General features: G+C 43.6%; 2 protein-coding genes across 13 annotated transcripts in view; both read left to right on the forward strand.

Moving 5' to 3' along the window:
* The window catches only part of SRCAP (Snf2 related CREBBP activator protein), a 38,520-nt gene extending 25,572 nt beyond the window's left edge, over window positions 1–12,948 (forward strand). For 7 of the 9 annotated variants that reach the window (XM_087714063.1, XM_087714067.1, XM_087714064.1 and 4 more), the window contains 11 exons: window positions 462–788; window positions 1,691–1,932; window positions 2,060–2,439; window positions 2,852–3,054; window positions 3,205–3,374; window positions 4,922–5,118; window positions 6,213–6,327; window positions 6,568–6,696; window positions 6,793–6,975; window positions 7,488–7,571; window positions 7,976–12,948. In XM_087714063.1, coding sequence (XP_087570189.1) covers window positions 462–788; window positions 1,691–1,932; window positions 2,060–2,439; window positions 2,852–3,054; window positions 3,205–3,374; window positions 4,922–5,118; window positions 6,213–6,327; window positions 6,568–6,696; window positions 6,793–6,975; window positions 7,488–7,571; window positions 7,976–11,728 — 5,783 coding nt within the window. In that variant the 3' untranslated portion in view covers window positions 11,729–12,948. The remainder of the gene's footprint in view (window positions 1–461; window positions 789–1,690; window positions 1,933–2,059; window positions 2,440–2,851; window positions 3,055–3,204; window positions 3,375–4,921; window positions 5,119–6,212; window positions 6,328–6,567; window positions 6,697–6,792; window positions 6,976–7,487; window positions 7,572–7,975) is intronic. The other 2 variants (XM_087714061.1, XM_087714066.1) reach the window with 1 other exon arrangement.
* A 2,529-nt stretch (window positions 12,949–15,477) lies between these two features.
* TMEM265 (transmembrane protein 265) lies at window positions 15,478–22,179 on the forward strand. 4 transcript variants are annotated; one of them, XM_087714071.1, is made up of 3 exons: window positions 15,478–15,649; window positions 16,424–17,313; window positions 21,343–22,179. In XM_087714071.1, exons 2-3 carry the CDS (start codon window positions 17,125–17,127, stop codon window positions 21,502–21,504), a joined length of 351 nt encoding a protein of 116 aa, XP_087570197.1. In that variant the 5' UTR covers window positions 15,478–15,649; window positions 16,424–17,124; the 3' UTR covers window positions 21,505–22,179. The 4 variants fall into 4 exon arrangements, with proteins under 4 accessions (XP_087570197.1, XP_087570196.1, XP_087570195.1 ...); XM_087714070.1 differs by having other exon boundaries at window positions 16,427–17,313; XM_087714069.1 differs by having other exon boundaries at window positions 17,100–17,313.
* Window positions 22,180–25,037: the final 2,858 nt, after the last annotated feature.

Raw genomic sequence — 25,037 nt, forward strand, 5'->3', positions numbered from 1 at the left:
CAACAAATAAAATACAGATAGTGCTTGACTTATGACCGCAATTGAGCCCATAATTTATGTTGCTTAGAAATGTATTGAGTTTTGCCCCCTTTCACAACTTTTCTTGTCACGTTTGTTAAGTGAATCTCTGCAGTTGTTAAGTTAGTAATATAGTGGTTAAGTTAATGTGGTCCCCCATTTACTTTGCTTGTCAGAAGATTGCAAAAGGGGATCACATGACCCTGGGACACTGCAACTGTCATAAATGTGAGTCAGTTGCCAAGCATCTGAATTTTGGTCACATGACCATGGGGATGCTGCAAAAAAGTCAGTCACTTTTTTCTGTGTTGTAACTTGAACGGTCACTAAATGAACTGTTGTAAATCAAGGACTACCTGTAGTAAATAGTAATAACCAGAAATAATTGTACTTCACAATCGAGCCACAACTCAGCCTCTTTTCACTGCCTTTGTTCCTCACAGTGCCATCCTCAGCAGTGAACAGTTCTGGTGTAGTGAAGATTGTTGTACGACAGGCTCCTCGAGATGGCTTAGTGTCCCCATCACCTGGGCCACAGCATCCGCCCATGCGCCCTGTGACGCCAACAACTGCCAGTACTTTACCTGGCCTTCCAACAGCTCTCTTGGCCCAGCGAGCCCCTCTTCCTATGAACCCAGCCTCATCAGTTAGGCTGCCCAACCAGCCATTGGGCCCAGTGAGGCCACCTGCACCAGCTCCCCTCCAGACCCTGGTGAGACCCATGCTGAGAATGGTACAAGCCTCAAATCCCAACCTGGAGCAACAGCTGGGTAAGCATGTCTTAAAATCACCAGGTGGGATTGCGGGTATGTAAGAAAATTTGGGAGTTGGATCCTGGTGTCAGCTTCAGATTGATTTTTTAAAATGATGTTACATCGAAAATAAAAATCAAGGAATGTTTATCTGCTAAATAAAGACTGACTATAGATATATTCTACTAATTTTATGCAGATAAATGGCTGATAGTAGCTCATGTTTTTTTTAAAATTACATTTTTATATATTTTGGCTGATCTATGAAACATACCCTCTGTATATAGCAAAAATGTACACTTTTAGCAGAAATAATGAAAAAGAGTTGCATAACATACTATTACCCCCTGAAAATACCCCAAATTAATTAAATTCTTATTTACATCAGTGTAGGCTAAAAACTAGGGAATTCAAAATAAATTGGCGCATTTCAAAAACTTCCAGGAAATCGTATCAAAAGCATTTTCTATCCAGAATAATAATTGCTAAATTCTATTTGTTTTGAATTACAGCAGTTACACCAAAAAATATTCTCCAAATGCTGACAGTCCTGCATAGATTCAGGTTTCCACATAGCGCTCTAAACAGTGGTAAAAATGATAGTTCAAACATAGCAAAAACATGCATTCTTTACAACATTTTGCAGTTGATGGAGAACTGGTAACTTTCCAGCTGTGATACAACATATTTTGAAGTCGTTAAAGGTGTGTGTTATTCATTTTTGTTGTCATCTTTTCAAAATGCATTTTCAAAGATTACAAGTACCTACAGAAGCCAACAAGTCTTCCAAACATTTAACATGTACAGTAACTCCAGCCCAAAGAGGGAGCCAAGTGACACGTTGCCATACTCTAGAAAACATGAAAGAGATTGTAGATTTGTCGGCAATCCTCACGATTGCTCTTCTGTTTCCTTCACAGTTCCTCCTTCCCCGCCTCCCACAGTTGCTTCATTTGCTATCAGCCCAGCTGCCACTGTTACTGTTTCTGCCAACACTTCTCCTACAATGGTGTCCCACATTGCCTCAAGCCCCATGCCCAAGGAGGAACCGGAGATGTTAACTCTGCGTTCTACTACACCTACACCACCACCACCCCTTTCCATCCTGGCCCCAAGGCCGAGACGGCAACCTCCTCCCCCACCCCGCTCCCCTTTCTTTCTGGTGAGTTCCTTGGCACAGGGACGTGGTTTTCGGGGGTGGGGAGGGCTGGAACAGGATAGTTGACAGGTTGCGGCAGGGAGGTGGTAAGAAGTTAAATACAATTCTATCTGCTTGCTCTGGCCTTCAGGAAGCACTTGAAGAGAAGAGGAAGAAGCAGAAGGAGGAGCGCCTTGACCGGCTTTTCCGTCTCAATGAACAACATTGCAACCTTGCACCCATCTACGGTACCGAAGTGCTCCGCTTTTGCACCCTCTTTCCTCCTGCTCCGCCGCCTGCGCAGGAAAAGGAAGAGGAGGTAGTCGTAGAGGCGAGTGAAGAACGAGCTATGGTAACCCAGAAAGTGGAACCAAAGGGCTCGAGAGGATCTGGATACACCCATTGCTACGCAGCACAAGTCCAAAGGGGTGCTCAGCATCTTGAGGCCTATTGGCAGCGGTCAGAAACCTTGGCCCAAGCTGTCCTGACACCCCAGCATCGGATTGAGGAGCTGACAGACATTATAGAGAGGTAACATTTTCCTGCAGGCATTTGGCTGTTTTGAAATGGTGGCCCTAAAGGGGAGAAACATGGAGAAATCCTTGAGGTTTTTCAAAATATTCCTGTGAATTCCAGTTTTAGTCAAATCTTCCTTCTATTTCCATTAGGTATTTATGTATCTATTAGAGTTTTAACTCATTAAAGTGGAAGATATACCTAGAGTCTCCTTCCTCTTTCTATTTTCCCCACAACAGCAATTCTGTAAAGTGAGTTGGGCTGAGAGAGAGGAATTGGCTCAAAGTTACCCAGCCGGCTTTCATGCCTAAGGTGTGACTAGAACTCACAGTCTCCTACTTTCTAGGCCAGCACCTTAACCACTACACCAAACTGGCTATTGAATATGTGTTTTTACACATCCTTTACTGTCTATTCATCTTTGCAGGTTCATTTTCGTTATGCCTCCTGTGGAGGCTCCGGCTATCACCATGCACACCTCTCATCCTCCTCCAACACTCCTGCTCCAGCAGTCGGTCTTCAAGGAGACTTTGCGGCAAGAGCTCTCGCTCCATGCAAGTTGTCTGCATCGTATCGTTTGCAACATGAGGACCCAGTTCCCAGACCTTCGCCTCATCCAGTACGACTGTGGTAGGTGGTGAAGAGTTTAGGGTCCACTTGACGCCGATCGGAAAATAAGGGCCCTGCGTCAACCTGCTTGTAAGGTCAAGCAAATTTTTTCTGGGTTGGCAGATATATAATTGCCCATTGTCCGGACTTTCTCCTTTTGTTTGTCTTCAGGGAAATTGCAGACTTTGGATGTTCTACTACGGCAGCTCAAGGCCGGAGCCCACCGGGTCCTGATTTTCACCCAGATGACCCGCATGTTGGATGTGTTGGAACAATTCCTCAATTATCATGGGCACATCTATTTGCGATTGGATGGTAGCACTCGGGTAGAGCAGCGGCAGGTAAGTAATAGTAGCTTGTGCCCATCTTGAAATGCTAAGCAAATCCCTACCCATCTCCCAGAAGTGGTTTATGCTGCTTTCTTCCTACCTCATGTATTTATATAAACAAAGTATAACCCTCACCCGTCTCATAGAATTGTTTCTGACTTACATGCAAAGATTAAGAACGAGCACAATTTAATAAAAAACAAATGTCGAAAGCAATAAACAGTTCAATTCACAGTGAGTAACATTACCAAAACAGCACAAACACCTGGGGGAATAGCAAGAGGCTCAAAGGATTGAGGCCATCCTAATCTCTGGAGTGATGCAGATTCATAGGGCAGATATTGCCATAGAGAATGAATGACTCTGGGATCCAACCATGTGATGTTTAATTGAAGGGGCTAGGAGCTGTCCTCACTGTTGTCAACCTTCCAAGTAATGTACCCATAGAAAGCAGAACTCAGAGGCAGATAGATTCCTCGAAGAACAATTTATTGGATACATTATATTAGCACAACTGGTGAAAATCGACTTTGAAACTTCCTGCGGTTTTCACTTAATTAAAAAGAGAAAGTTCTACCTTTTCCTCAAGTCATCAGTCATGTTGTCCAATAGAGGTGCTGCCTGGTTGTTTGGTTATTCCACTCCTCTCCTCAACACCTGTTGGAATGTCCTTGATTCCCCACAGGAAACCTTTTTGTTTTGACTACAAACCCTAGCCCTCTATTTTCCCCCTTCCCTGTCCCTTCTGCCTTGTGGCAACTCTGAAGCCTCCAACATGGCCTCAGCCAGGTTCGCTTCAGGGTTGACATCTGTTTGTTAGGCAAATCGGTGTGAATATTTCATTCAGAATAATTTTTTAAAGACATGGCTTTTTCTTTTTCTGGAAATATGCAGCATAGACAAGGGAATAACTGGGATCATTGACTTTCAGAATGAGACTATTGCAAATTATGGAGACTATGTCCTGTAATGGAAGGGATTTTTTTAAACATACAATATACAGGTAGTCCTCGTCCTACGACCACAATTGAGGCCAATATTTCTGTTTATTAAGTGAGACATTTGTTAAGTGAGTTTTGCCCCATTTTACGATTTCTCTTGCCACAGTTGTTAAGCGAATCAGTGCATTTGTTAAGTTAGTAACACCATTGTTCAGTGAATCTGGATTCCCCATTGACTTTGCTTTTCAGAAGGTCGCAAAAGGGGATCACATGACTCCTGGGCATAAATATGAGGCAGTTGCCAAGTGTAAGAATCTTGATCACGTAACCATGGGAAAGCTGCAAAGGTCATAGCTGAAAAACAGGTCATAAACCACATTTTTCAGCACCGTTATAACTTTGAACGGTCATTAAACGAACTGTTATAAGTCAAGGAACAACTAGTTTTGGAAGAAAATTGATTTTCTAAGTTGTCAAATTAAGATAGTTGTATCATTTACTTTTAATCATATAATTCATACAGGATGATAATTCATAAACTTGTCTTTCCCTCCTGAAGCTAGGAGGTAAAGGCAGAATCCCAGTCCAGGATTTTATTTCTTCCTTTGATTTTGGCAGGCACTGATGGAGCGTTTCAATGCAGACAAGCGCATCTTCTGTTTCATCTTGTCAACCCGAAGTGGTGGGGTGGGAGTGAACCTGACCGGTGCCGACACTGTAGTGTTCTATGACAGTGACTGGAACCCCACCATGGACGCCCAGGCCCAAGATCGCTGCCACCGTATCGGGCAGACACGAGATGTTCACATCTACAGGTTAACTAAGCTTTCTACTTCATGTGTAACAGAACATTGGTGGTGGTGGTGGTGATGGTGATAGTGATGTTACTTAGTCTAATAGCGAAACACTTAGAAGCTAAATTGAAAAAAGCTTGGAGAGCAAACCACAACAAAAATCTAAAACTATAAGTCTTTTCTATTATTTTAGAGCACCTGTTAGTCTAATTTAGCCATTATTACATTGACTGGCAGTTACTCTCCAGGGTTTCAGTCTGCACACTTGGCAAATGAGATTGGAGAAGAGGTATGAAGCATAGGATCTAATTAATTATGTATCTGTCAAATGGGGAAATCAGAAGATTCAGGCAGTTCAAATGAGTACAGGTTGTCCTCGACTTACAGCAGTTCATTTAGTGACCGTTCAATGTTACAACGGCCCTGATTAAAAGTGACAGGATCATTTTTCACACTTGCAACTATTGCTATGGCCACATGATCAAAATTCAGTTGCTTGGCAACTAACTCATAATTATGATGTTTGCACCCCTTGGGGTCATGTATCAGCTTCTGCAATCTTCTGACAAGATTGGGGGAAACAGATTCACATAACAACCATGTTACTTACTTAACTGCAGTGATTCACTTAACAAGTGTTTAGTGAAAGGTAAACAAGTGAGAGGTCGTAAAGCGGGCAAAAGTCACTTAACAAATGTTTCACTTAGCAACAGAAATTTTGGGCTCGGTTATGGTCATAAGTTGAGGACTACTTGTATAAAGCTTTATTGCAAGCTTAAACTCTTTATAAGAATCTCACCATCTGCTAGCTAAGAGGCATTCAAGATGGGCTGGACTTAGATCTCTTGCTACCTAAGGACTCGTGATTTATGATGCACTTGACCCCTTCCCTTGGGCTCAGCCTGGCCCCATTTTTCAGCACCAGCCATTAGAAGCAGTTCTGGTAGCTGCAGAAAATGATTTAGATGGCTAATGGCTAGTATACAAGATGGCTAGTATTATAGCACTAACTTTTTTTTAAAAAAACAACAACTGTTTATTAGTTTCATAGGTTTTTCCTGATGTAGACACATTTGCTAGCAGAAACTTACATATTCACTCTCTGATGCCTTTAGATTGATCAGCGAAAGGACTGTGGAGGAAAATATTCTGAAGAAAGCTAACCAGAAAAGGATGCTAGGAGATATGGCAATTGAGGGAGGCAACTTCACTACAGCCTACTTCAAACAGGTAACCATAAACACCTGTAATCGATCCTAGACCTTGGTGCTGAAGTGTGATATGCTTGGTGTAACCGTGTATAGGACCCACAGTTCCGATCTTAAAGAAGCTTCTTAAGTCTGCCCTGTTTCTCTTGAGACATCCTTAATTATGTTAATCTACTAAAAAGGCAACAGAAGGATTATCAGATGTGTAGGCCAGCAGTTCCTATCTTAAGGTTATTTTGTAACTTAATTTCTCTGCCCTCAGCAAACAATTCGTGAGCTGTTTGAGATGCCACTAGATGAACCCCCTAAGAAGGAAGGAGAGGCCCCAGTCCCAGTCCAGGAGGAGGAAGAGGATCCCATGGCCACCAAGCAGACACAGATTCTGGAACAAGTAGGTTATTTTGTTCATTATGCTGAACAAAAGGGAGCTGCCTCCCCTTTGACCAGGGCTGTTGTGATTTCTACCTGGAAATGTCTTCCCTCACAGGCACTGTGCAAGGCTGAAGACCCGGAAGACATCCGGGCAGCTACTCAGGCCAAGGCAGAGCAAGTGGCTGAACTGGCAGAATTCAATGAAAACATTCCTTTGGATGCAGAAGACCGGTCCAGCAAAGAAGAAGAGGAAGAATTTTCTAAAGCAGAGCTGGAAATCGCTTCACTTGTAGAACAGGTACATAAAATCCTTCCTTTTAACCTGAGATGGAAGTGGAAGGCTGCCCCTTTGTTCCATGACAAAGACCTGCTGCAGTCATACAAAAATATTGTTTCCCTAAGATCAGGATTGTCCAACCTTGACAACTTCAAGGTTTGTGGACTTCCTCTCCCAAAATTCTGGGAGTTGGAAGTCCACACGTTTTAACAGTTGCCAAGGTTGGCCATCCCTGTTTTAGATTCAGGCACAGGATTTTTTCTTCAGCTTGTTTGTTTAAGTGAATATGGCTACCCATCTCATCATGACTCTGGGAGACCAACCATAACAAAAACAATATAGCCGAACAGCAGCATAACAGTAAATCCATAATTGGCAGTAGGAATAAAATGTAAACAAACATTCAACACAAATGGAAACATTTCACAAGCACTCCCCTGCATTCCAACCTCCATGTCCAAAATAATTTTAAAGCATCTGATCAGTTCTTTTCAAAGATCCCTTGTGAATTTTTTCTTCCCCCGTTTTTTTAGCTCACTCCTATTGAACGCTATGCCATGAACTTTTTGGAGGCATCCCTGGAGGACATCAGTCGGGAGGAGTTGAAGCAAGCAGAGGTAAATTTCCACTCCCTGGTGGGTGAAATTCTTTTAGATAATACCTGGTCAGAAAAATGGGAATCAAGGATCATGTAGCTTTTTTTTTAAGCCGGCTAAATCTTATGTTAAATGTTGGTCAGCTCCTCAGTCTGATTCAACTTCTTTAAAATAGCCGCAAAGCAACCCTCTTCCAGGCTGTTGTGAGTCCCATTTCTCTGGTCTCTCAACCTTTCATGGAGAGGACAATTGGTACATCATGTCTATAAAGCACCTTCTGCCATTTTGAAATATGATGAGGATGTTTAGCATTTGGTCCTATTCAGAAGAAAAAAAAAGGTTATGTCTCTCTAGTTTTACTTTTCCTGATGTCTTTGAGTAGCTCACAAGGCTAAAATCCTTGCCTGATTTCTTTGTTGTTTCAGGAACAGGTGGAAGCTGCCCGCAAAGATATTGACCAGGCTAAGGATGAGGTGGTATTTAAACTGCCAGAGGATGAAGATGAGAGTTACCTCCTTGAGGAAGGCTCCAGCAAGAAAAGCAAAAAGGCCAAGATGTCCAGCAGGACATTCTCAGAAAGGACCGGCACCCGCATGAGCGAACGACTCCGTAGCACCCGTCTTCCACCAAAGGATGGGGATAGCGGAGATGTGGAATCCACCCAGACGAGGCTGCCCAATCTCCGGCATTCCCGAATGGTGACAGATGAGGACGATGACAACCTGCCCCAAGTAGCGTTGCACACCAGAAGTGCTTCGATACGTAGAGTGACGGTGCGGGAAGAAAAGCGGGCTCAGATTGTCCTGAATACTCGAAGAATTGTGGTCCGTCGGGAAGAGCTATGGAATAAAGGCCCAGCTAGTGGGGAGAAGGTGCAGAAAATGTCCCTCCACAGAAGTGAAGCTTCTGGTGACAGGATTTTGAGAACTAATCTCCATAGACCAGATACCCCATCTGTTAGCGATAAGCTGCTACAAGCTACCCCACAGAAATCAGATCCTGGAGCTGCTGGGGACAGAATTCTAAGAGGTATCACATCAAAGACCGAGACCCTGCTTGTTGATGAAAGATTACCAGGAAGTGCCCCACTTTCCACTTCAGATACAAACTTGGATAAAGGGCTGAGGCCAGGCCTACAGAAGCCTGAAAAACCTTCCGGGCCAGATAAACTTACATGTAGCTCACCAAAGCTTGAGGAGGTGTCATCTAAGCTGGAGGTAAAGGCCCCAGGATTTCACTTGCAAGGACTTGATGGAGAGGCATTTAAATTGAAAGCAGATGTAGAAGAGCAGAAAACAGAAACAGACATTTCCCAGTTTCCCAGTCCACCAACCCTGGATTTCCACCCTGCTGAATCTGCTGCAGTTAAGGAAGTTCCAGCATTCCAAGAACAAGACACTCTGCTCACTGGGAAATTATTAGGTACACAGGTATTACCTGATGCTGGGAAGCTGAATATCCCATGTAGTAAAATAAAAGCAACTACTCCAGTGCCACTTGGCACTGTGGAGCTAACTTCTGAGAGCAAACCTGAGGTTACAGGTGAAATAAATTTACCTGTGATTGAGCAAAAGATGAGTGTGGAGAAGCCAACTGAAGGAGCAGATATGAGCACCAGCTGCAGTGTTGCAGAAGAAGAACTTGTCAATTCTGCAGATGAGGCAACCAGGCAGATCTCTACTCTAGAGACCACAACACCTCCTGATGACACTGCTAAGGTAGTAACCGAGCCTCTTTCTCCTAAAAGCACAAAAGACACCACTTGGGAAGCTGCAGACAATGCAGTGTCATTTGTGTTGGACAGCGAAATCCCCAAGATGGACTTCCCTGTGTTTCCTTCCTTGGATCACTCTCCAGATACCAGCTCTCTCCTCCAAGTGGAAACTTTGGCCTGTATCAAGGAACAAAATGGCATGAAGGAATCTCTGAGAAGCGGAGACCTCCCTTCTCCTTTTTCAAGTTTGCTCACTGAGCCCCAGCTTGAAATTGTGCCCTTGGGGGGTACGTCGCCAAAATCAGAGACAGGTGACAACCAAGTCAATAGTCTGGGTGAAACAACAGCTCAGAATCAAGGAGCGGTAGGGAAAAGCAATCATGGCGAGGACCCCCAGGACGCTAAACTTGCAGTATTCTGCCCTGGCTCTGCCTCTTCGCAGGAGAGTTCGTCGCTTCCAGGAAATTTGTCTTCAGATGACAGCCTTTCACCGAACAAACCTCCTCGTCGCCGAACCAGCGCTGATGTGCAAATCCAGCAAAGCTGTCAAACGCCAGATGGCCCTGCTGCCAAAGTTTTACGCAAGTTGCCAGGGCGCCTGGTCACGGTGGTGGAAGAGAAAGAGCTCATTCGTCGACGACGCAATCGCCTGTGCAAGCTGGATTCGGCCCCCAGCACTGCAATGAATTTGGACAGCAGTCTGGCACAAAGCCTGTCGGAGCCAGAAATTCCGCCTTCTACAAAAGCCTTGCCTCTGCTGCGGGACTTGCCTGCCCGGCGAAGAATCGAACTGGAGAGCCGGGCAGCAGCCAAAGAAAAGGGCGATGGTTCGAAAGGGGAGCTGCTAGGTAATAAGTCCTCTGAGCCCATCAAGCGCAAACGAGGACGTCCACCCAAGAATAAGTCACCGGATCAGCAGAGTCCAGGGTTGCTCCAGACCTTTTCTGAGCCAGCTCTGGAGATCAGCCCCCAAAGAAAAGCACCAGTTAGGAAAACACCTGAGGGCCATCCACGTACTCAGTCCCCAGAGCAGAAGGGACCTGAGAGCTCCTCTCCCAAGAGCGAATCTCCCAAGAGTAAGACAGACAGCAGTGAGAATGGTGACTCCCCTGTGGAAAAGCGGAGGCGTGGCCGGCCCCCTAAGTCTCGGCAGTCCCCTGTCATGCCTTCTAAGTCTCCTGCTTCAGAAGCGCTGCTATCCCCATCCACAAAGCCTCAGACTGTAGAGCTGCCTGCTAAGGTGCAAAAGAAGCTGCCAAAATCTGAGGCAGTTTCTGTAATAGAGGCCACCTCAAAGCTTCATGAGCCTTTAGACTTGCATCCCAAAACGGCAGTCTCAAAAACCTCACCTAAAGCCCGGAATCGAACTTCACTGCATTCTCAACCTGAGTCGGATCCTAAATCCAGCTTGAAGGCACGAGAATTGTTGACTGCTTTCCCTAAAGCGCTTTCCAAACCATCCACTGAAGTGTGTGAACCCCGAGCATCTTCCCCACGAAGGGCCTCTGCCACAGAAACTTCACTGGAGATGCAAGGTCCGCCTCATCTATCCCCCGTGTCACACTCGCTACCCAAAGGTGCCTCCAGTTCCCCAGCAGCAAATTCTCCACCTAAGCGAAAAAGGGGTCGTCCCCCAAAGAACCCATCCTCACCTCGGGTGGAGGTGGCACAACCTCCTGTCTCCAACTCTGACCAGGAGACCTCTTTGGAGAAACACACCCCGGCTCCTCCTGGCCGCAAGCGACGAAGGCGTAGGAGAAAGGATAACCTTGGCTCATCGTTGCCCAGCGCCAACCAGAGCTCTTCGGACGGTGAGGAGACTCGACCGCTCACCAGACTCGCCCTGATGAAGCGGGAAGAAAAGCCAGACTCTTGCAGCGGGGCATTAGTTCCACCCTCTCCAAAGCACACAGGCACTGAGAGGGCTTCATCTGCAGAGAGTAGTACTTGGGAACAGCCTTCCGGTGACACCCCTGCCCGCTCGACTCGCCTGCGGCCCGGCTGCCTTGTTCCACCTCTGGAGCGGGAAACCCAGCGAAGGAAACGGCGCTGCTCTATGGAGGGCAAGCGGGTGAGGAAGAGCAGTAAGTCACCTGCTTCCCAAGGCATCTCTGACCAGGAGTGTGAAGAGTCAGAGTCTTCTCTGAAATCCTCCTCGGAATCCAACAGTTATAAGTGTATCCGGAAGCCAAAGCGCCAGTGTTATGACTCAGCCAGGCGGCGCAGTCGAAAAAGGGGCCAAGGTCACCAGAGTGGAACAGCCGACCGCATCCTCCGTAGCGCAGCAAAGCCTGCCGACAATATCCAGTCAAGGTCCTCCCCGATTCCTCCCAAGAAAACGGGTCCTGCTTTTGCTTCTTCGGCTGCGGGGGTCACTGGAGGCCTCTCTTCCCCAACAACCCCTTCCTCCACCGCCCCGGTTACCTCTTCGCAAAGTAACAGAGGCCGCAAGCCCAAGACGTGACCACAGTGCGAGAGGTTCCACCGGTCTTTCTCTGCGGGGATGGCTCGACCGCCACCTCTTTTCCCGCACATAACCGTAAGCAGATCTAGTCCCTCCCCTCCCTTTACTCTTATTCCTCCCATTAATGTGGGGGTGGCTACTGGAGCTCCCTGCATTCCAGTCTTGACTGTTGGAGTACTACTTGAAAGGAGGAGGAGGACTGCGAGCGTGGCTCTTCATTCCCAGGTGCTTTTTCTGGGAGCAGGCAAGGGGCACTCCTGCTGAGGTCGCTCGCTTGGGCTGGGGAGTTCAGTTGCCCCTCCGCAGGTTATAGTGGCAGGGCCAGCACTTTGCAATGAATTCTGCTACTACCTAACCGTGAGCAGAGAGAGTAGGGGGGGGGGGGAGTAGCTTCAGAGTTGTTGCCCCTAGAATAACACTACAGGGCACCTACTAACCTTAAATGCCCCCCAACACTTTGGGCACTCCAGCCCAGGCTTTTGATCGGCACGTGTCACGTTTTGGGCCCAGGTGTTCCTTTGTCCTCTTCCCTCTCACCCACCCCCTAATCCTGCAGAGGATGCCCTCCTGATTTATAAACACGATTAGCTCTTACTTTTTTACTGGCTTTGGGTTGGTTTTTAAATGACAGAGACCAAATGCTAGGTCCCCTTTCTGGCTGCCCCTTTTGATTGTCTCCCTGCTTATTCCGTTCGCCAAGTCGGGCCCTTTTGAGGCATGAAGAGGTGGGACAGTTATTTCCCCAACCAACCTGGAGGGTAAGGGAGAGGAGACACACCACCCAACCCAGTAAGATTATGTGCTCCTTTTCTGCATCACCACCGTGAGAAAAATGTCTTATTTTAATGATGTCAATCACAGCCTCACTGCTCCAAGGACTTTTTTTGTGGGTTCATGAGTTGGGTCAACGCCTTCCCTCCCTTTCCACTCCTCTTGTGTACAGCTCTCATTGTAAAATAGGTTCTTTTGAACATAAACTATGCAAAGGTTATTTTGTATAGGGGAGCACAATTTTCCCTCCCCTCCCTCACTGCAGTGGGTTTTAGGGGTCAGCAGCGGTTCTCTGGATTTGGGAATGGGCTGCAGTTGGGGTGGAGGGGGAGGTGTTCCCATGGAGCTGTCTTTCCTACTGAAGCATGTTCAGAACTTGTACAGAAGACCGATGTAATCTTTCTTCAGAATAATGCTATGAATAAAGTGTTAAAAGGGGAAAAAACACACGCCACATGGATCTTTTTTTAAAGGTTGTTTTACTTTCTGTGTCTCCATCTCTTTGGAAAGCAGGTTGCTTAGGCACAGTGGGTTGGATTGTATAAGGCAGCTGGGTATTCGTGTTTCTCCACACATCGTGCTCAAATTCTGCAAATTTATTTGGTCTGTAGCATAAGGTGTCATTTGCTGTCATAGTCAGTTAGACAAACTCGAATCTCTATTTGCCCTGGTTCCCATTTGTCCATTTCAAACCAAAGACCTGGTTTAGTTTATTGTCATTGTACCTTGTACAACGAAATTAAATGCTATCTTCAGTTTACATCATACATAAAAAAAATTATAAAAATAAAAGAAAAACACACATCCTTTACATTCTGTACAATTGAATTGAAAACCCCTGATACTGCATTAGTATTGCACAATACAGTAGAATTCAATATAGTTACTTCCCTGGGATAGAAGCTGTTTTTCAGCCTGTTTGTCTGTGTTTTTATTATCCTGTACCGTCTGCCAGATGGTAATAGTTCAAAAACAGGGTGCCCAGGAATGAGATGGATCTTTAAGAATGTTTTGAACTAAATTAAGCAAAATAGGCACTTTGCTTTGGTGGTCAAACCTATTATTTTAGCATACATGCATTTTAAAAGTAAAGGTTGTGCTAAGAATGGTAGGAAATTATATCAGAGCTTATTAGGAAATAGGTAATCCTTGATTTACAACAGTTTGTTTAGTGACCATTCAAAGTTACAACAGCACTGAAAAAGGACTTGTGACCATTTTTCACACTTATGAAGTTGCAGCATCCCTGTGATTTATACTCAGCTGCTTGACAGGTGGTTCATATTTATGACAGTTGCAATGTGATTCCTGTTTTGCGAGTCAACGGGGAAGCCACATTCACTTAAGAATTGTGTTAGCAAGTTAAGAACTGCACTGATTCACTGCAGAAACGTGGCAAGAAAAGTCATAAAATGGGGCAAAACTCACTTAACAAATTTCTCACATAGCAACATAAATTTTGGGCTCAATTTTTGAGGACTACCAGTATCATTTGGGAACAGATGTGGATGATGTGTCACATTCAGATACAACATTTCGTATGACAGCACTTTCATTGTAACCTAACTGATTTATTTAGTGCCTTTATATCCTACCAAGGTTACATAAAAGATCATGATGGTATATAAATGTACTAAATAAACAACTGGGAGACAGAAGAGCCAGACGCAAGACCAACTAATTTGCCTGTTGTAATTGTACCGTTTTCCCGAAAATGTGGAAAATAAGCCCTAGCATGATTTTTCAGAATGCTCTTAATATAAGCCTTACCCTCCAAAATAAGCGCCAGTTAAGATTGTCAGCCCCATGGATGCATTTAGTACCGTATTTCCCTGAAAATAAGACCTAACCAGAAAATAAGCCCAAATGCATCTTGGAGCAAAAATTAATATAAGACCCAGTCTTATTTTGGGGAAAACACAGTACATTCACATCCTTTGTCCACATATTTCATTTAGAAAGATTCTCAGGAAGAGGCTATTTTTGAGTAAAACATTCTTCCTTGCACTGGATTAGTTCTTGTGAGGAGGTAGGAAACTGTTCAGAGAAGGAAAACTCTGTCCATCTACACTCGGCTGATTACCCACCTACACTATAGCTGATGTCCCTCTGCTGGCAAGCATGACTGAGATGGAGCACATTCGTCTTTTAGGTAAAAAGGGTATCAATGTTAAGTCGGGCAGGAAGTCTACCTCTCGCCTGCAGAAGAGACAGCCATGGGGGGGAGATGATCGCAGTCTTGACCTCCAAAGGTTTGGCATGTAAGAGAAAGAACAAATTTCCTCTCTTATCCCACAAGTTGGAATCAGAACCCAGTTGAATTAAAATCATGTGAAGTCCTTACATGATCGACCTCACAAATTGTCACCCATTGGAACAAGCTGCCACGAAATGTGAATTCTTTATTGAGATCTTCAAACAGCCTGGATGGTCGTTTCTCAGAGATGCTCTGGGGAGTCTTATCCTGAGAAGGACCTGCCTCCATCCTTGTGATTCTGTGATCCTAGCAAGACCAAGGTGGTGATCATAGGAGTTGTGGTCTATTATTTGAACACTGCGGGTTCGCTGTTCCCATTACTATAAACCAAAACGTGAAATATTTAGGTATTGGTCAAGAAAACGGTGATTGTAGGGAGTGGTAGTTCCAGCCCACATGAGGGCAGCACATTGGAAAAGGCTGGCCTACACTGGAAGGAATGTGGGAGGGGGAGACTTTGTGTATGTTAGCAACCAAGTTTGCCAGGAACAAATAAAACCAAACTTCTAATATGCTCTAAAAGGAAGCAAATTATTTGGCGCATAGCTTTGTTGTAAGATTTATAGTTGCTAGCTTAGGAATGTAGGCAAACCTGTTCCTCGGTCTGCAGGGATTACTTGACAGAAGCTGATGTGATTCTCCAGAGTTGCAGTTGAGTGTCCTTGATGGAGCTTTTTCTAAGCTGCAGTTTAGTTTCCCTTTTCATCTCATTGACCTTGCTTGAAAAGAAGGGTCTATCAAAGGATTGTTGAACGAAATTTAATATGTTCGTGGCACTGTCCAAAGAGGAGGAAGTCCCAGGCTAAGAAGGAAGGAGCCAGAAAGAAAAGTATCCTGCCTCGGTTTTCTCTGTTCTTCAACTTGAACTTGAATTTGAGCAAATCTGCAGTAGGGTGAGTACTTTATGAAGCGAATTGAACCCTCCATCGATAAACACTGAAAGATGAGAAATAATAAAGGAAACATCCATTAATAGCACTTTGACTTTGTATATACTGTCCTACATAGGGCAGTTTACAATATTGGTACTGGAATATTGCCCCCTGCCCACCAATCTGGTTCCTCATTTTACCCATTTGGAACGATGGAAGGCTCAGTCAATCTTTAGCCCCTTCAGGATTGAACTCCAGGCTGTGGGGCACAGTTAGCCTGCAATATTGCATTCTAACCACCGTGGTGCAGTGCTTACAATGTAGTATTGCAGGCTAATGCGGCTTAATTCCAGGAGTTTGAGCCTCACCTGCTCAAGCCTTCCATCCTTCCGAGGATGGTAAAATGAGAAGCCAAATTGTGGGAGGGCAATATGCTGACTATGTAAACAGCTTAGAGAGGGCTGCAAAGTACTATGAAGCAGTATATAATATGCCCTATTGCTCTTGCTAAGCTAGCTTGGCTAAACAAGCCAGTTGTTGTTCCTTAAGCCACCTGATTTCCTCTTCATTGTCCCACCCTGCCTAGGAGGTATTCCTCAGAATATTCCCTGTCTTATCTGTCAGGCTTCATCAATCATCAGTTAAAGGCAGCCGAGAAGTCTTTCTCACTCAGCTTTTTGCATAGCCAAGCAGAGATTTCCAAAACGGCAGCACCCAGAAGACGGGTTGGAAAAAGGAAAGTAAAAAGAGGTCACAAACGCAACCTGAATGTTTTAAATATGACTTCATGTTCAGCAGGAACCCAACCCAAGATAGGCGAAACTGGTGGGCGTGTGAGTACATAACAGTCAGAGAAAACCAGGAAAAAGGTGTTCAGAAGAACAGTAAACGTTGAGAGGTGCAAGTCCTGCCGGATGTGAGTCATTTCTTGTTTTCTTCTGTTCTCTTCATTCCTCTGGAATGAAGGACCCAGTCAAAAAGCTTTCTTGATCTTGATCTCGTAGATTCCGTTTGTGAAAAAATCTGGCTGTCTGGCAGTGTTCTGCCTTGTCTGGTTTCGTGACAATTTGCCCAGGCTCAACTCGAGAGACAAGAGCTTGGCTCAAAAAAGATGGATGTCAAGATGATGTGGTTGTTCTCCATGCCACACCAAGACACAGAGTTGGAAATCGGCTCTTCCAAATGAATTGAAGACATTCATACTTCCGGCCTCTGTAATTAGACTCACAACCTTGGATTACCGTAATATCCTGATGCTTTGGGTAATTAATGTGAACTATTGAAGCAGCAAAAGAATCTAGTTTTTTGACTTTTTATGAATGGAGGCGAATATACGTGTCCCAATATAATGTTTCAGAATCCAATCTGGGTCAGTCACCAGGACCAGAGGTTTACTCTTCCGAGTTTTCGGACACGTGCTGGAGCCCATCTTCGGGGAACTTCTCTTTAGCCTTTTTTGTTTTTTCTTCAGCAACCTGGTGTTGTGTCCTTGAGTCATGGATGAAGAAATGGGGGTCCTCAATGAGGGGGAGAGCAGAGGGATGGCAAGACCAGACACCTTCGAGAGTGACAACCCTGGCAAGTCCCCTCCTTTGAATGTCCGCAGATTGCGCAACCTGGCCATAGCTAGCATCATCTGTGGCTGTTCGTGCATTGGGGTCGTGGCTCTGATCTATGCAGTCAAGGTGAGTGATTTCCCATATGGAAGAGTCTGGCTGGGAAGGTGGCGATAAAATTAATGTGTCTGTTTTGTGTTCCCTGAACGAGAAAGAGAACAACATTGAGTCCAGTTTTCTTTGGGAAAATAATTCCTGGAGATTAAGAAAAGTAAATACTCTGTTTCCCTGAAAATAAGACCTCCCCGGATAATAAGTCCTATCTGGCTTTTGAGCACATGCTCTAAAAATAAGACCTCTCCTGAAAATAAGCCCTCCCCTAAAATATTTAAATGCACGTGCAGCCAGTCCCCGCCATTTCCTGGGGATAAAAGGGGGGGACATGTCCCACGTGCCCCACATGCACCTGCCATCCACACACAACGGCCTTGCGGAGGCCACTCCCGCAAACCCTAGCTACTGCGACCTGGTGACCCGTCAAAACCCCGGTCCACAAAAGCGCACTCGACGAAAGCGTGCATTTGACGTCATCACAGCGCGACGAAAAAAATTAAAAATTGAAATAAAATTAAAATTAAAGCAAGCCGATTCACATAAAGGTAAGGGTTAGGGTTAGGATTAGGTTAAGGGTTAGCGTTAGGTTTAGCGTTAGGTTAAGGCTTAGGGTTAGGGTTAGGTTTGGGGGGGGTTAGGGTAAGGTTTTCGCTTTATTTTTACATTTGTCGATCACAGCGCGATGTTTTCGTCGCACTGTGATGATGTCACATACGCACTTTCGTCGAGCGCGATTTTGTCGTCTGCGGTTTTGTGGTGGAACCCTGCGACCTTTCTCTTAGTGGTGGCTGCAAAAAGAATAGGCCCAGCAATGCTAGGGCTGAAAAGAGTATGCCATAAACAGAGAGATAATGTCTGCCCCTCTCTGGATCAGCTGATCCATGGGCTGCAGACTGAGGTTAAGGGGCCTCCTGCACCTCAAAAATAATAAGACCTCCCCGAAAATAAGGGCAAGCGCTTATTTTTTTGGGTGTGTGTGTGTCAAAAGAAAATAAAACTCTGTCTTATTTTCGGGAAAACATGTTATATACCTCTCTTATTTAATAATTTAATTTAAGAGTATGATCCTCTTTCCTTCCCAAATATATGTACTGGTCTAAAAAAAGAAGTGTTTAGAATCTACGCCAATAAAATGTTCTTATCCTCATTATTTTTGCCCCTGGTTGCCATCATTACCAGAGAGAAGAAAAACCCACACACCATGAAACCACCTATGATGTGTCTCTAGTGACACATAGAGAGAAGGGGTATTTTGGTTTTAAGGACTTCTTGCTAAAGGTGATGGCTAATCATCTAGTAGACCTAATTACATCCAAAGGAGAAAGGAGTGAATTATGTTCCATTTCTCCAAGCTGAGAAAAACGAGATTTTTCACAAGATACCAAGTATGGCTTATAAAACTCTTGATAAGTGAGGATATTAGAGTGGGGTTTGAATGGTGGGAGAAGATATTCCTCAAGCAGATGTGGAAAATAACTATCCCAAAGCTGGCGTTCATTAAAATTCCCTTCAGGCGGCAAAGCCTGAACAATATTTTGCAAAAGTGTCAAATTCCAGAACTGAGGAAAGCTGTTGCATTCCATGGGCTGTAAGGTTAAAAAAGCATGGATCCATATTTTTCTAAGGAAGGTACCTGAGGCCTCTCATGAAGCGGGCTGTGAAAAGCTAATGCTAGAAGAAACAAATGAATTTTTAAGACTCTTGTTTTTGTCCTAAAATAACTTAAAGGCTTATCCAGGATTAATCAATGGACAAGCCAAACCAATTGCGGGGGACAAGATTTCCTATAAAACTAGAGAGAAGTTTATAATCCTGGCAAAAGATTTGGGCCACAGTACTTGATCCTGCCCTGAAAATGCACAGCCTCAGGGATGTTTTTAAGGGAGAACATTCAATAACATTGTCATTTGACAAGAATTGAAAATGGAACTGAACAGCTTGGGTGTTTTATGGCTGGAAGACAATGGCCAAAATATTCCTTCAGGGCAGGAGAAAAGCAAAAATCAACCTTGTGGTGGAACCCATGACAAAACGTTACTGTCTGGTTGTTTCTTTTTTGAAGTTTATTTAAGTATTTATTAAATTCCTATACCACCCATCTGGCCTAAGTGACTCTGGGTAACTCCTTCAAAGCAATTCTCTTTCCACCCAGTTTCCTATTACGTCCTTCAACAGTCAATCAGAATTTGGTCAGGCCAAGGTAGACTCATCCCTTCTTTCTCAGTATTTTTGTTTTTAATATTGTGTGTCTCCCCCCACCCCCCACCCCCAATCCTCCCAATCTCTGCAAATATTCAGTGGCTGTTCAATCTGTTAACACCTCTCTGGAGTTCCAAGCTTGCTAATTTTTATGCTTCTCCATAATAAGAGAGAAAATTGTGTTTTGTTGGATGGTCAAGATTTATTTATTAGTTCACAATGTGGGAAGTTATAAGGCAGTGTTTCGATAAGTGAAACTTATCAAAGACAGATCCAATCTAAAAGTAAGGAGATTTTTTTTCTGACAGTGAGAACCATTAATCAGTGGAAAAAAGTGGGCATGCATTTATTCAGGATGGTATAAGGCTGTGATGGCGAACCTATGGCACAATTGCCAGAGGTGGCGTGCAGAGCCCTCAGTGGACACTCACACCGTTGCCAGCTGCTCTTCTGGGTTCCGTTGCGCGCATGCACACTGCCCAGCTGCTCTCTTCCAGGTTCTGGTGTGCACATGCACTCCAGCCAGCTGGTCTTCCGGAGCAGCTAGCCAGTGTGCATGTGTGCCCAACCAGCTGTCCAGCAGGCGGGCATGCAGTGGAACCCGGAAGAGCAGTTGGCTGCCACACGCATGCACACCAGCCAGCTATTCTCTTCCAGTTCTGGTGCTCTGGCACATACATGCATACACACACATGCTCCAGTTTTCGCACTCAGTGCTGAAAAGGTTAGCCGTCACTGGTATAAGGCCGCCTGCTTTGGGCAGGGGATTGTACTAGAAGACTCTAGTCCCTTCCAACCCTATGATTCTCTGTTTCTCTGTTTACATTTGACCTGTAATGTTATTTTCTTTTAAAATAATTTTAACTTTAAAAGGGAGGATTGTTTGCATGAAATCTGTCTCACATTTAACTTGCACCTGGCTAACCAACCTATTCACCCTGCCCCTTTTGCCTAACCCTATTGAAATGCTGCAATAGTTTAGCCTCAAACTGAATAAATTACCCCAAACTGGGTAAAACTGAATTATCTGAATTTTCATTGGAACTCATTACCCAATCAAAATTCAACTTGACTTAAAATGTGTAATAACCTGCACGTTTTATCTGAGCAGCTTGCAAAAACTTAGGCCTTTTAATAACTTTGTGAGTGTTAGAAGGTGCTACCTAGACCAACACTGCTCTTCTGCAACACCTGCAGGAAAGGAATGTGCTGGTTGAGCTCAGGTGGTAGGAATGTCCCCATCAGCCTCTTTGCCAGGTAGAAACAGATGGAAAGTGTTTGAGAAATCGACTTTAAAGATACTGAGTGGGTAGAATGCAAATCTTTAGAGCTGGAGTTGTAAATATTTCCAAGCAACTAACAAGATAGGAACATATTTCGGTATCTTACCTGAGAAAAACAGGAGGCCCAGTTCCTTTCTTGCCCTATTTAGGTTTTTTTGCCCATCTGGATTCTGGATTTAGGATCAATATGCAGAAATACAGGCCAAGGACATTAGCATGACATGTTACCTATGGTTAATTGAGTGAAAATTCCCTGACTGAATCCAATGTTTTGATTCGGATGATACAGGGAGTCTTAAACTAAGCATAGGCTCTGACCCAACATGGTCAGCTGATGTGTGAATGGGTTATTTGTGATTCAGTGTGTTGTACAAATATGGCAATTCTCTAGGGAAGAGAAGTCAAGAATTCTGAAATCTACACCAAGCATTTCAGCAGGTAATGTATACAATGTATGAAAAGTCAGGCTGAAATTTATTTCCCTTAAAACGAATGATTTCCGGTGTCTTTAATCTACATGCAGAGCGAATAATAAAGCTTTTTTTTTTTGGCTCCTTTATAGGCAAATGAGAAGCAAAAGACCCATTGCCAGAATGCAGCGCTTCACTGGGCTCGGAAATCTCAGCTTATGTCTTGCCTGAGTATCATTGTCTGGGTTTCCCTTCTTATTCTGACCCCCATGTTACTAGTCCTCATGTCTTACCTCATAGCGAAAGCAGAATGATGAGCCACATCATTCGGTGATTTGGGGCTTCCAGAATCCATGTTGACTATTGTGGTTTCTTTGGTTGGATTAAGCCAAGCAAGCACTGAAGTATTTCTTGTGGTGGCACTTATTCATTGATTTGGCTCCATGGGCGGGAAAAATGGCGGACCCCTTTTTTTTTTTCTCCTGCAGTCAAGCAGAGGTGGGTTCCATTGTCTGCAGGAGGAAAAAAAATGAGGTCCGCCATTTTCCCCGCCCATGGAGCCAAATCAGTGAAGAAGGTTTTATGCTCAGCGGCGGCATCTTGATTCTCTGTTCTACACTTGCGCAGAACAATCTTCACCGAAAAAATGTAATCCCCCCCCTTTTTTAATGTTGTGCACATGCACAGACCTTTTTACGTGCAAATGCGCATGCACACAGAACCGGTAGTAATGCCGGCAGGAACCCACACCTGAGACAATGTAGAAGGATTCATTCTGCTCGACGTAAGACACCTAGCTTATTCCATCTGTTATCATACTTCTCCATTTGATGTACTCTACATGTTGGACTACACCTCGCATCATTCCTAGCCAGGATTGCCACATGATGCGGAATTCTCAGAAGCATCTGTACTTGATTGAAATATTTCTATTTCTGTTTCATGAAATGTTCTTCCCTGGTGGAAAGATATACACCTACTGTAGAAAACCCCTGATAGTGAAAGAGTGAGTTTGGAAAAAAGGAAATCAAATTTATTTGGCATACAGATGATTTGAATTATTGTGTGCTTCAGGCCGAACCATCTCATTTGGGCTCAAAGAATCCTTTCCCCTTTCTACCAAAAGTAGTTTCCCTTTGATGGAGGGCACAGAAAGCTCTGTATCTCCAATGAGAGGTTATTTCAGTAATCTTTTTATCTCTTGTGGGTGGCACAAATAACTTAGGCTTAGAATGACTTTATTGTCACTTTGAATGTACACGGCATACATGAAATGAAATGTTGCATACAGCTCTCAAAGGGTCACCACCTTCAATATACGCTACATAAACATGACAAAACAAATAAATAAGTACAAAATTATGCATATACCCACATGTATTATATGACACAGCAGAACAACACAGTCTAGTTTGGATGTATACATGTACATGGTGAGAAAAATCGAATCTTGCAAGTTTACTAGACGGCATAGGGGAACAAAGCTGTTACAGAATCTGGTACTCCTGCTAGAAATACTTCAAAACCTCCTTCCAGAGTGGAACAACAGAAACAGACCGTGAAGTGGGTGTGTGGGGTCTCTAACAATGTTTTGAGCTCTAAGCACAGGGCTCATAAGCAGCATCCTGAATATCAGGAAGTGAGCTTCTTATGATGATCTCAGCTGTCCTTATCACTCTCTGTATGGACTTTCTCCAAAGCTGGTGGAGACAGCGGTCATGCATGGGTTAACTCAGCCAGTAACCAATAGAACTGAGTCTACCAAAGTAATGTCATCGCCTCTGAGGAGTGTCTTGACAAAGGAGATAAGTTCACTTATTTCTTTCTTAAGTTTGGAATATAAAGAAAAAAATAAGAAGATTAGAAAGAGGGTTGTAACAACAGGAGGAAAAGCAGTTACACTGCCACTTAGAGGCTGGAGGCTGGATACATTGTTTTTTCTTCTTTCTCTTTGATCACTTGAGATTCAAGGTTCTTTCAGCTTGTTTACTGACTGATAGTAGGAAGAGCATAAGTTGTTTATACAGGTGCCCTTTGGAAGTTCTATCACTAGCTTTGGAGGGAAGACAACATTTTGACTTAAAAGATAATAAATGAATCTGTTCGAAGTTTATTAAAGTAGCCATGACTATAGTGGCAGTATCTGCAAAATTGAAAAAATGGCCCAGCAGGAAAAAGAAACTGTAACATTGCAAATGATTATGTTTGAAATTCAAAATCAATTAGTTGTGACAGAGAGAATTGAAAAGAGATTGGAGAATATGGAATACAAAACAGAAGAATCTGATGGAGAATCTGAGGATGTTTACCAAATGAAGACAGTGGAGGACAGAGTTCAAAAGATGGAACAAAAATGTGAGCAAAGAGATAAGAAAACTGTAGATACTGATAACAAAGTGAGCGTGGTTGGTAATGGCAAGAGTGGAATATGGGAAGGGGAGATGGATGGATTGGAACTCTACCCCAGACTTCAAAGCACAGAAGAAGAAAAGAGAGAAAAATTGACGGAGATAAGAGAAATCTTGATAAAAGCATTAGCGATAACCAAAGATAAGCTGATGGAAAGAGCAGATGTTGGGTTTCAAGCTTTTGTGAGATACGAAAGGAACAGCATGTTGCCAAGGGAGGTTTATACAAGATTTATTAAGAAAGTAATTAGAACATTAATGCTACAAATGGCAAGAGATATAAGACCGTACTATTGCTGGAGGGACACAGATTGATGAAATGAAAATGTATAATAAAAATTAAGCTAAATTTAGTTTACTAATAGTATGTATAAAATGAAGTGACAATAGCTATAGTTAAATAATTATTAATAATGATAACAATACATATAGTAGTTTGATAATATGAAATTTTATATAAACAACATATGGAGTTTATGAGAGGAGGTTTAAAAGCTTTATCTAGAATATGTTATAAAGATGTGATTGGATGATTTTAGGATGATTTAATGGAATGTTATATAATCCTATTCTAGATTTTGAATATTATATATATAAAAGGATGTAAGAACAATTATAGTCAAATTAAGGTTGAGATATAATAATTGTGATATACATGAATATGGGTGAATTTAAAATATGTGATTTGATATGAAAAGCAGGTGGTGACCATGGAAGAGATGAATGGAAATACTGTAACCAATTGACACACTTTCTACAATTTGTAATGGAAGATGGGTTTTTTTTATTTTTATGTTTGTTTGTCCTTGTTCAAAAACAAATAAAATCGTTTATATATATATATATAAAGAAAAAAAGCAGGAGGACACCCTTCAGAGGCAATGGTATCACTTTGGTAGACTCAGTTCTATTGGTTACTGGCTGAGTTAACCCATGCATGACTGCTGTCTCCACCCACCCAGAGAAGGGGCATATCAGGTAAGAACCAACGCTCCATTCTATCTGAGGCACTGTTGCCACCAAACCAAACAGATGCAGTTTGTTAAAACACACTCAATTGCACCTCTGTAAAAAGTAGCCAAGACCAAAAGGAGAAAGATGTTGTCTCCTCATCCAACGCAAGAAATGTAGATAACATGGCTGGGCACAAAAGGCAGCGTAAACATCAAGGTGGAATCAAAGCATAGAATGATCATGGGGAGAGTTGGATTCAAATCCTGCCCCATCTATAAAGATCCCTCAGGTGACCTCAGACCAGTCCTTCAATCTTAGTTCTGATCCACCTTGGAGGGTTGTTGTACAAATAAAAGTGGGAAGTGGAAGTCCCTTTTGGATGAAAAGTGATTAAAAAATGGCAACGTAGTTTTCTTAAAAGAGTCAGGTACATCGTGGCATAGTGGTTAGAGCACTCTTCCCACCCTGATGCCCTCTCGTGATCC

Source organism: Thamnophis sirtalis, unplaced genomic scaffold (genome assembly GCF_051295495.1).
Source record: "Thamnophis sirtalis isolate CommonGarterSnake01/CBP01778 unplaced genomic scaffold, rThaSir2_p1.2 scaffold_4, whole genome shotgun sequence".
NCBI classification, from domain to species: Eukaryota; Metazoa; Chordata; class Lepidosauria; order Squamata; family Natricidae; genus Thamnophis; species Thamnophis sirtalis.